General features: G+C 35.8%; 1 protein-coding gene across 2 annotated transcripts in view; it reads left to right on the top strand.

Moving 5' to 3' along the window:
• The first annotated feature begins 1,513 nt into the window (after positions 1 to 1,513).
• The window catches only part of LOC149138231 (NAD(P)-binding Rossmann-fold superfamily protein), a 443,478-nt gene continuing 432,954 nt past the window's right edge, over positions 1,514 to 12,037 (top strand). Inside the window, exon 1 of one of the 2 annotated variants that reach the window (XM_089446844.1) lies at positions 1,514 to 1,670. In XM_089446844.1, the coding sequence (XP_089302970.1) occupies positions 1,614 to 1,670 (57 nt within the window). In that variant the 5' untranslated portion in view covers positions 1,514 to 1,613. The remainder of the gene's footprint in view (positions 1,671 to 12,037) is intronic. The other variant, XM_089446845.1, reaches the window with a different exon arrangement.

Genomic DNA, 12,037 nt, shown 5'->3' with positions numbered 1-12,037 from the left:
TATTATATAATATATTAATAAATTTTATTTAATAATTTTATTTATTCAAATAAAAAAAAAGTTTACATAACCTAACATTACAATATATCTTTTATAGTGGTGATTTAGAAAATGTCTCTAGACACGATCATAAAAAAATAATATTTAGAGATATATATCATATTTAATTAATTTTAATAATATAGTAACTGAGCCAATAGGCTCATTCTATAGCTTATTGTGATGTGTAACCCTGTCGGTCTTTCATCAAAGTTGAAATTTTGCCCATGTTGGTAAAAAAAAAATAAAAAAAAATTAAATAACTATACAAAAGTGCAGTTCCTTATGCTATCATGTTAAGTGAAACCGATTGTTATGGTGTGAGTCATAAGATATTTAAAAAAATTGAGCAAATGGAAGATGGTAGATGGCCTAAGGTTGTCTTTAATGACAGAGAGAAAAAAGATTTGGATGCAACAAAATAACAAATGGTTTAGTAAATGGGGTATTTGCTTGAACACGTGTCCCATAAACAACAACAACAAAGAGATAAAAACTTTTGTTATGGATAAGTTCCACAAGCATACTTGGGATAAGGAGTTAGGAAGAAAGAAAAAATACTATATTGAAGTGTTTAATCCCACTCATAGTCATCAACCAAAAGATACATAGAGGCCGATATCTCTTGGAGAGCCAAAATTCTTATTGCTTAGTTAATGACTAATTCTCATCAACTCCGTTGTGAAATAGGGTGCCAGAAAAAGACCAAAAAAAGAGTGAGAGGAAAGAGTATGCATTTTTTGTTCTTCCGAAAAAGTGGAAACATAATATCATTTCATTTTAGAATGTGAGGCCTTCAAAGACAACATGGAAAGTTATGTAGATATGTTGACATCTAGTTCTTGGGATAATCTATTTAGCGAGGGGTTTGTCGAAAAGTTGGGAGCTTTTATTGTGAGACTTCACAAAAAAGAACTTATGTCCTATAGACTATATTTTTAACATAATTTTCTTTCTTTCTTTAAATAATATTGGCTCATAAAAACATTTACCCATGAAAAAATTAGATCCTTCTAAATTCAATTAAATCTGTATTTAAAATAAATATATAGGGATTTAACTCAATTATATCTTAGATGCACATGACGCAAAACATAAAACATGGCAGTTGTCTATAATGAGACTTTTTGGAAGCCTTTCCGGTGGGTTTTTCCGGTCAAAATCCGGCAGTAATTTATTGGAATCGCAAGTTTGATAGCTAGTTTCTGCACAATCAAGGCATCCCAGGGGTTTTTCAGGGTGCTGAATCCAAATATGCAGTGAAAAAACCATTTTAACTGCAACAAATCAAGATTTAACCTCAATTTCTTCCGCCGGATTCCGTCACCGGAATCTCCAAAAAGTCGCATTATAGACAACTCCTAAAACATGTAAGCGAATGTTCTATAATGTTAAAAAAACCAATCGCATAGAACGAGAGTAAAAAATAGTGATAAGTTGACAATATCTTGAGCGGATTACGTGGGTGAAGGGAAGCCATAAGCAACCATATTGGTTTTCACATTCGCATTCGTATAAGCACAGCGAAGTATCTATCTCCTATTGTCCGAGAAAGTACAATATTTTATTATACTATGGATTGTTCTGCAATTTCGCTTCCACGCTCCTCATATGGTCCTTCGCAGTCACAGGTACTTTCCTTGTAGCCCATTCTCTTCAAAAATTTTCATCATAATTACACTAGAACAAGTAGAATCTCTGTTGCAGTTCAATAAGCAGTGGAACCCTTACTAGGATATATAATTCAGTGCAATATGGCCTAATATACCAAAACCTTTATAAACTATGAATGGAAGAGTTAAAGCAGTCCCAAATGTTTCGCGAAATGACTTAAGTCACCTGGATAGTCATGAAGCGAAATCTCGGCAATTTAAACCCATAACACATAAGGCTGAACAGTGACGAGCACACATAAAAACAACTCGGATAAGATTCCACAGCGTTGATGTTTTAAGGGTCTGGAGATGGAAGACTACGAGATGTTTTTAGACTTTTTGATACATGGTCTCTTTTGGATTTTGTGTTCTGATGTATATCTTAAGTTCCATAGAGACAACAGCATTGAATCTAGGACATTTGCATCGAGCCCAGGTCGGGGGTGGGGGATATCCACTAATTCTTGCCAGTGAGACCCAGCTTGGTGTTGGAGTATATTGGGTGCATTGAGCATAAACATAAACCCAAACCCATCTAAATCCAAGTTTCCTTTGAATAAAAATCTCTAAGGTTGTGAAGCTCAAAGGAGCATATCCCAGAGTATGCAACTTCGAGCTTTGCAAATTTGAAGTGTACAATTGACTTTGGGACCCAGGTTTATATGTGTTTGGGCCTGGGGCGAATATTTAAGTTGTGGAGGGGCAAAGGTATTACTTGGCAGGTCAACTGTAGCCCTCTCAAGCTGCAGTAAGAGCACGGGTGCCCAATAAGCATGGAGTTGCCTTTGAGTCTTCATCTTTAGCAACTCGAAAGAAAAAGAAACATATATTACACGAACATGCTCCCAATTAGAATTGTGTTGTCCTATGGTATATTTATATTTATATTTTTTTGGTTGGGTACTAACCTTCCTATTAGGTAATATTGTTTTCCCTTTATGTTTTAGGAGTTGGACAAAATCTTCTTTATATTTACTGCATCACACATTGACAAAAAAATGAAATTTTAACTAGATTGGTGGGTCGTAAAGGACATGAATGAGGGTTTTAAAATGGTTACCTTAGGATATTGTGATGAACCCTATCATATGTATAAGTTGGGGAAGACTCCTTCCTCGGAATAGAAAGGATTTGTTACTATTGTAGCCAATGTTGATAACACTAGCATGCTATGGTCAATGTTTGGGATATACAAACTTTGGCTCTTTGCGACATATGAGTTTTATGCACAGGGCTAATGATTGTCCATGGATTGAACCACCTAGTGGTGTTTGCTAGGAAAACACTGTTAATTTTCTAACCCCACTAAATTACAAATTATTTCCTAGCTAAAATTCCTACCGAGTCTCCATCCTTTATCCTTAGGTTATATAGCTTTTTCTGTAGGAACAATTTGTCCACCAATGATTTAGATTGATACAAAGTCCCTAACTTGTTCCACAGTGCCTTTGTTGTAGCTTCTCCTAAAACATTCAATAATACTGACTTTGAGAGACACAACCATATTGCTTTCTTTGCCTTTTGATCCAACTTGGTCTAGTGTGTAGTACCCATATCCATAATGATCCACTTATTTTTGTTCACCAATAGTTCTTCCATTTTGAGTGTTAAACACTCACAAGTAATAATAGGCAGATTTAGATAAGGCTTGTGATTCATTTCTATTCACAAGATGTACATATTAATACATATGTCTGACCCTTGGTTTCATATTCCAAGAGGTATCTTAGACTTCCGTGATAGTTTACATTCGTTCACACCAACCCTATTGGATTAGGTGTCCAACATTCCCCTCTTAATCCGAAGGGGTACATATGAGTCCAAGAAGAGAGCTGAGATACAAAAATGGATGGCAACCAATGGTTGAATATGCTCTCTAAAATGGTGGTTTAAGGAAGAGCACAAGCCAAATGAGGTAGAGGAACTTGAGGTCTCTACAGGTGGTGGCTTAAGGCTAACCACCAACTCTGGAAGTAAAGGTCGAAACAATTCTTGGAACAGTTTCGTATCTAGCTAGAAGCCGAAGTCTTCTACAAAGTGGAAATGCTCCCTAATGCTTGTTTTAAGTTGACCATAAACTGATGTAGCAGAAACCAGTGTTTTCTGTCAATGGTGGTTTAAGGCAAGCCACCAACCAAAAACATGCTCATGGACCATGAGTCTGCCTCTAGTTACAACTTTGAATCTGGCTATGACTGGCTCTGGCTCTAGGCTTTAGTAGTTGGCTATGGTTTAGGCTTACTTAATAAAACTTTGAAGCAAATAGTTGATCATCAATTCCCCCCCCCCCCCCAATCAGATACAAGGTGAGAAGATGAAGATATCTCAACTGCAAGACGTGTTAATACTCGAGATCGAACTATGAGGTATGAATGATATATCTTCTTGGCTATTGAAGACCATTGCAAGAAGCAATCCATCCAAAGTGAATCCTCGTTCTTGCAGGAGTCGTTCTTTTGGAACATTTGTTTGAATGATGAGTGTGCTTACCACAATGCTCACAAGGGTGAAGATCAAAACATTGATCTTTCACATGGCCAACCTGTTCACAATGTTGGCATTTGACACCCTAATGTGGCTATGGAAGAGGAAGAGGAACATGTGAAGATGAATTGTCTTGAAGAAACCCAAGGCTACGAATTTGAATTGGCTTAGAGTAAACTGGAATATGAAAGGACACCTTCTTGTTATATCCAAGATCGATTTTGTTCCTATTGTTAACAACTTCTTCCCAAGGTCTAATGATTGGTTGGGGAAGTGCAGACTAAACCTCTGCATCTTGATGCAAATCTACTTCTGAAATGGGTACTTGATGTGAATCAACCTCAATGATCTTATCAATTTTTGGTTGCTAATGGGAGTCAACTTCAAACAAAGACTTGTTTTGAACAAAAAACAGTTCAGAATGATGACTCTTCTGTTGTAGCTCATCTTGCTGTAGCTGAGATTTGAGCTGCAAAAACTCAATTTTGTCTTGTGCATTTTGCAAACAAGTTCAAAAGTCAGAGATAGCGGCTTTGTTGACTTTTACCATACCATCAACAATGGAGAGTATCATAGTATTTAGTAACTCTAATGCTTCATCAAGTTTGGCCATTTTCTTAATAACTCAAGTTCAACAAATGGAGAGTATCGGTTTCAACCGAAAATGCACATTCTTAAGTCGTATAAGAAAGGAGCGATAAGAGATCAAATGCACAATGCTATTGCAGACCTACACCAAAACAATATGCCAATCAAAAATAGTTTTTATCCACCAATTGTTGCGCTACAAAATGACAATTCTTAGAGAAATAAAATGAGAAAGTGGCGATGAATCTTCTAAGGAAAGTTGTTCAATAATAGACCCAAGCTACAAAAGGATTTTTTTTGGCAAATTGATCACTTTAAAAGGAAACACTATCTCCAAGAATATGAATGCGCTTCACCAACGAGAAACTCAACTATGAATGTGATGTTAAGGGAAACTTTAACATGCCCTACAAGAGGTCTCAAAACTGAGGTTAGTGAGAAATTATCTATAGCTGATAGGTTTGCACCACGACATGTTTTTTTTTCCTAAATTCTCTAGCTAGTTCTTCTTCTGCTTCTTCAACTAGATAACTGATAGATCTCACATAGTCAGATATTTGATTGAGTATTTCGGTGAAACAAGTGTTTACATTAACATCATGAAGCGTATTCACATAATGAGTGAGTCTACATTCGATGGTAGGAAGCGAATAAGTGTCTTGCTAGTCACCTGGTGATGAGGCTCATCAATAGGTAAATTATATGGGCCTTAATACCACTCTCCAGCTTATTAAAATCAACTTTTCTCACATTTCTTTACATATTTTATTATATTTTGCTTAACGAGAAGGGTAAATGTGAGATGTTATGTCATGTGGCCTAATGTGCATTAATTGCAGGATTTGGAGCAGTTTTTGGCTAATTTAAGTGCAGGAACTCGAAGTAGACAAGCAAGAGGGACTTTAGGAGATTGGATCTCCCTCCTTAACTCCTCAATCACTCGAAGATTCCTCCACCAGATCTCATCAACTCGAAGTTACAAGCAGCCAAGCCCACCGAGTTCATTGGTAGCTAAGTCAATGATAGTTGAAGACAAGTTAATCTCGAGTTTGGGAGCCAAGCCTCCCTAATTTTAAGGAAGCTGTTGGTAGCTTCAGTTGTATAAATAAGAAGGCCTAGGGCCTCATTAGGATTCAACTTTTTATGGTAGCCAAGAGGCATTTTAGAGCTAAGACATTGTGACTGATTACTCTTATGTATTTTTGACATTTTGATGAGAATGAGAAGCATTTCCTTGATCTAGCACTGAGTTGACTCAGAGGGTTGAAGCTCTTGGGTTAGGGCCCAACCCTAGCAGCAGAGGTTCCTCTTTTTGTATATGTATGCTTAGATTACATTCATAGTTAGCTACTGAAGTTATTTATGCTTTATTTCATTTACAAGTACTTGAATGATTGTTTAGTTTTGATTCCATTAGTTGAAAAGGTAGATTAGTGGTACAATAGTGAAAGTGAATACTTCAGAAAAGCTTGTGATAGTGGCCTCTTCCTCATCTCCCTCATGGGATCATGGTTTGAGGGCCCCACTCTCACAACCCCAAAAACAGATTTGTCTTTTTAGATCATTGCATGGCTAGGGTTCTTGATTGAGTAGATTACTGTTTATAATTCCTTAGAAGTACCTGTAGTTGTCATTTTTATTTCTTGAAGTTGCTATAGTCTATAAAGCATTGTATTCACAAATTTCGCCATTAGCCATCAATAACTATGTTTTTCCTAAATTCAACTCATCTTTTCCATATTTAAATGAAGTTATGCATAAATGAAGGAAATAATGTGTGTTGTTGTAGGAGTTTCTGATCTGCAGGGAGAACTCATTTCACCAGCCTCATCCAAGTCTTCTTCACCCATATTGCCAAAGTCTACCAACCCCTAATCCGAATTTCTGTTTTGTAGCAAAGTGGACATCTTCCTTAAACAAATCTAACCATCTTGAAAAGTTGGGCTGAGCCTTGGGTAGTGTACACCTCCTTTATGCCTTATCCCACCATCAGACACCTTTCCCACACTTTATTCCACCTCTCCTACCTTCCTATACCTTTCAGCTCGTTTCTTGTAGTAAACCAGGACATCCTGTAGTACTACATGAAACCCTATATCAGCCTTTTTAAGCCCGAATTGAGCAGAAACGATCATCTCAGCTTAGGTTAGGCCTTCACTTGGCTTCCATACCCTCAGTACCATTCTGGACTTGTTTCCCCATGCCTTTCTCCCTTGTAGAAGATTAGATTGGTTCACTTAGCATTTCCATTTATAAAATTGAAAATCAAAAAGATTTTTTTTTTTTTTTTTTTGCTTAAGCAATTTTTAGTTAGTATAGTTAGTACATGCATACAACAGTCATAGTAGTTTTAGGATAATTTCCATGCTTACTTAGTCTAAATAACTAGATGTTAGAATGCAAGGTTAAATTAGGTCTCTTTTGCAAGTAATGTGTAAATGCTTAGCTAGATAATTTCATGTCACTTCATAGCACTTTCCAATTCAGCGTTTTCATTTCCTAGAGTAGGGAGCATTTCCTTTTTGCATTAAAGATAGTTTTCCATTTGCTGTTAGTAATCAGACTCCTTCTAGTCAATAGAACACTGGTTTGAAAAACCCTAGTGGTCTATCGCCCCAGTTGAAAAGTGACAAGAGTAGACCATTGCATCCACTGTGTATACAACGCTGTCACCTCCAAGTTTGTACGAACCCTCGGTTGATGAAGTAAAATTGGTAGCCCTAAGAGTTGCAATATCCTTGCTGCAATACTGGAGCTCATCACTTTTTGGCACTGTTGCCGGGGAGGTGTCTAGGTAGATGTGATTTCTGCTTTCATTTCCATTTAACATTCAGTAAATAGATGCAATTCATGCTTTCCTTTTGTTTTGCATTCAACAGATAGTTGCAATTTTTGCTTTCTTTCCATTTTGCAAGTAGTTCCATTAAGAAAATAGTTGCAAATTCTGCTTTCTTTCCATTCTGCAAGTAATTCTGAAAAAACCCTAAAAAAATTCCTTTCATTCCTCGTAGGAGTAGAGACAACTCATGAAAATTTTTGCCAAATACCCCCACACCATCTAACAGCCAACCTTCCCTCTTCTTCGGTGGCTGTGAGCTAGAGGACCCATTAGGCAAACAATCAGAGATCTTTGAAGGGCCTATTGGAGAAGAAGAAGAAGAAACCATTCCACCAACCTACACCATGGTTGAAAATAGAAATGGGATTGAAAACCGAAATGGAGATGAAAACAGAATGGAGGGTGCTTTTCCCTTCAGAGAAACTAATGGAGATGCTAGGATGAAAAACATAAGTCCCTCTGCCCTTCCTCACTTCCATGGCTTAACCTCAGAGGACCCTGATACCCTTTTGTTTGAATTTGTTGTCATATGCAGAACTTATGATTATACCTCTGACGACCAGCAGTTGAAATTGTTCCCATCCACCCTTAAGGCTGCAGACTTGCGCTGGTTCATGGGTTTACTTGAGGACATCATCACTACTTGGGCTCAAATGCGACAAGCCTTCAACAATAAGTACAGGGATTATTGTAGGTTCTGTTGACCACTACGTGTCAACGACCCATAGTAGTACACCCCTCTTTTTCGCAAAAGGGATAGCGCCTGATCGATGTGTCTGTGCCGTTCAACTATCATCATCAGTTTGATCATCATGTTATATTGTAAACCTTTTCTGCATGTTTAAATTGTAAATAATCTCAGCAGATCCATGTCGTGTATGTAATTGCCTAGGTAAACCTATTTTTTTGGTGACGATCTACATTCCGGGAGGTTTTTTGTCTCATGGATCCATTCTCGGATGGTCGGCAGAGTTTTCCTTCAGACTTACTCCAAAGCTGGAGTGGATTTTGTCACTGGGATATTAGGGGAGTCCTATTGTTTTAGATCGAGTCTATGTTAAAGTGATTTGGGAATAATCCTAACTATTTGGTTAGGTTATTTTATTACAAATTGCTTGATCTACTGGATTGTATTTGTGTCGCAGAACTGGGTAGTCTGTGAGGGTCCTTTTCAGATGGGTTTTCTCTCTTGTGATGTAAAAAATGTGAAAATCATGATGTAAAGTGTCTTGAGGGTTAGATATTCCCTCATAGGTTAATTAATTAAATTTTTTGGCCAAAATTAATTAAAATTCTAAGCCAAAAATTTGATTAATTCTAGGTCCTAGGTAAATTTAAATTCTCCGAAGGCAAAATTCGTTGGTCCTTAAAAATTAAATTTTAAGAAGTCCAAGGACTAAGGTAAATTAATTATTTTGCTAAATTTTAAGCCCTTGGTCCCTGGGGTTGAGTCAAACTCAAAATTTTGAGGAAATTTATTCAAAAATTTAATTTTTGAATTAATTAAAATTCATTTAATTGAAAATTCGAATTTCCTCAATAAATTAAAATTTTGACGGTGAGATTAAAAGAAATTTTGATCCTCATCAACGGTCGAGATTACTTTGACAAAGATCACTCGAACTAGCCGTTGGAAGATTTATCTTTAAATAGGAGGTTAGTTGTCAGCTGAGATCATCCGATCTCTGGATCGTGTACTAAGCTCTCAAGCTCTCTTGTATACTTTTTTGAACTAATGCAAAAGTCTTTGAGATTTCAACGTACTGTAGTGTTCCTCTTCATGAATTTATGGTAACATTGTTTTAATTTCTGCTTAATATTATGTGAAAACTATCAATCAAGAGTTTTCCTAGAATAATCTGAATACAGGTATCTTATTCAGTTTGTTGGATCTAGGGTAACATTTTTAATTTTGATTGAAGTAGCAGTTATCTCTATTTCTTCATAATTTTATTGTTGTTTTATTTCTTTACTTGATTTGATGGTTGATCTAGTGTTTGCAGAAGATTTCTCAGGTTCTCATTGAGCGTTTGGGGATAGTCTTCGGTTGAACCAACCAACTCTCAACACATTTTCTGAAGAGCCTACTTCATATAAGCCTCAGGATTTATCTAATGATAATCTTTTTTCTACAGGGTGTTTTTGGGCTAGTACCTCTTTAAAATTTCAAAATCTTTTAAATATTTTGTGGAAATTTTGATAGATCTGGCTATTAAGAGCCTTAGATTATCAAATCTGGGAGCGGAGTTGGACACATACTCCTCATATATGAAATTATTTGTATATATCTGTTATTTACTTGTGTAGATCAGAAATTTTGTAACATAATTTTGAATTTTAACACTTGGATTTTTGGGATTTTCTCTATTTTTGTACATATTGGGTATTGGGTTTTTCTCTTTTCAGATTGTTTGCAAAAATAGATCTAAGAAATTAACCAAGTAAATCTTCAGATCTGAGCTAGATCTAGACCCTAGAAGGCAAGATCTGCGCTCAAAGATTGTTTGCAAGAATAGATCTGAGAAATCAGCCACGTAAATCTTTAGATCTGAGCTAGATCTAAACCTTGGAGGGCAAGACTTGGGCTCAAAAATTGTTTGCAAGAATAGATTTGAGAAATCAGGCAAGTAAATCCTCAGATCTGAGATTTTTTAAGCAAATCTGGGGTTTTTGAGACAAATCTAGGCCCTGGAGGGCAATATCTTATCCCGAATCTTTTTACAAGGCCAACCATTAAAGATTTTGCAATAAATCGAAAGATCTGAAACAAAATATTTTTTTTTTTCAGAACAAGGGTTTCAAGTTTTGGGGCTCTTAAGTCCAGATCTGCCTTCTCCTAGCCCAACGCTAGTTCTGTTGGGCCTAGTGCTAGCTCTCATTGGCTCTAGATTCCCTTGCTCCATTTCTGATTTGAATATTTGATTTTATAAAGCTAATCATTGGTGCGTTTCTGCAGAAATCTTGGTAAAAATTTGTGTTTCAGGTATTAAAGTTTTTTTTGGCAAATTGGGCAAGTGATCTTCAAGGCTTAGGGCCTAAGGGTTTGATCTCTAAACCATCTTTTTCCTCACTGTTTGCTACAACAGTCATATACCTTTCTAATAGTGGTGAAAAACACATCTAAGTGGTTTGAAATTAACTAAAAAAATAGTTAAATACATTAATAAGTCATTTATGTTTGATGCGTATCAAAAATTTGGCCTAGATCTACATTTTGGGTGATTGTTATCTCTAAATAATTCTGTTTTTGAAGTCTGAAATATAACTGTGGCAAAATTTCATGTGGGTTAGCTTAAAATCAGTTCCTAAGTTGTTTAATACATTAAGGAATTAATTTCTTGAATTGGGCATTCATCATTAGGCTTATTTCATGTTTTAATTGTTGGCTGTAATAAGTATATCAGATCTGATATAAGTTTGGAAATCACATCATAACAGGCTGAGAATTTTTGATAATTCATGTGGGCAAGTTTGGAAAAATTTCAGTAAATTTTTAGCATAAAGATATCATTAATAGCTTATTGTTTTCATTGTCATATTGCTGCTGTCATAAAGTTTTTTTTTTTTTTTTTTTTTTTTTTTTTTTTCTGCTGTCCTAAATATTAATTTCTGAAAATTAAGTACTCTTTCATGGAATTGTGATAAAATGCATGTCCTTTGTTTCATAAACTGAGTATTTTTTGAGCATCTGTTGATATTAATTGCAAAGAAGTTTTTGTTCTCTTTGAGCTATAACTGTATTGAAAAAATTTGAAATAAGTTTGTGTTCTAATTGTAATATCTTCAGGGGTTTAATTTTGAGTCTTCATTTAATAAAGCGAACATTTCATTTGGGTATTGAAAGTTTCTGCGACATAAACATCTTTTCATCCTTGAATCTAACTTCATCTCATCTTCTCATCATCTGGTGCATTTGCATATAAGTTAGTTTTGCATAAATAAAATTTACTTCCAAGCATAAGCCTGGTCGATAAAGAGATAGGTATCTATCCATATTTGCTTGAGTAGCCTGCTTTTAATAGTACTTAAAACGGTGACCTTGCATTCGTCAGAGCCACAACTCTCTGCAGCGTCGGAGGCACCGGGTATATTAGAATTTCAGGAGAGGTATCGTTAATCACACCTTAGTGTGCTTCTCCTGATCTTCTCTCTGCCAATTACTACGAAATCAGGCTCAACACAGAAAAGATTGAAGGGTTCAGATTTAAATAGGAATTTAACTAAAATTAACCAAGATTCTTGCATCTCACATTAGTTTTAGGATCTGCATTTCATATAAAATAGTCATTCATCTAAGCAGTAGTTGCTAATCGATTGCTTGGTCTAATTTCCCTAGCAAGATCGTTGACTCCATAAGGCACTGGTATCAATCGTTTAAAAATTAACCAAATCCTATAAGTCTTGCTAAATCCTAATCAAGTACTTGATCGCT

Source organism: Pinus tabuliformis, chromosome X, assembly GCF_031772625.1.
Source record: "Pinus tabuliformis cultivar Carrire ecotype Pingquan chromosome X, CPIR1, whole genome shotgun sequence".
NCBI classification, from domain to species: domain Eukaryota; kingdom Viridiplantae; phylum Streptophyta; class Pinopsida; order Pinales; family Pinaceae; genus Pinus; species Pinus tabuliformis.
The sequence above is the reverse complement of the archived record's forward strand: the minus strand, read 5'-3'. Positions and strand labels throughout refer to the sequence as shown.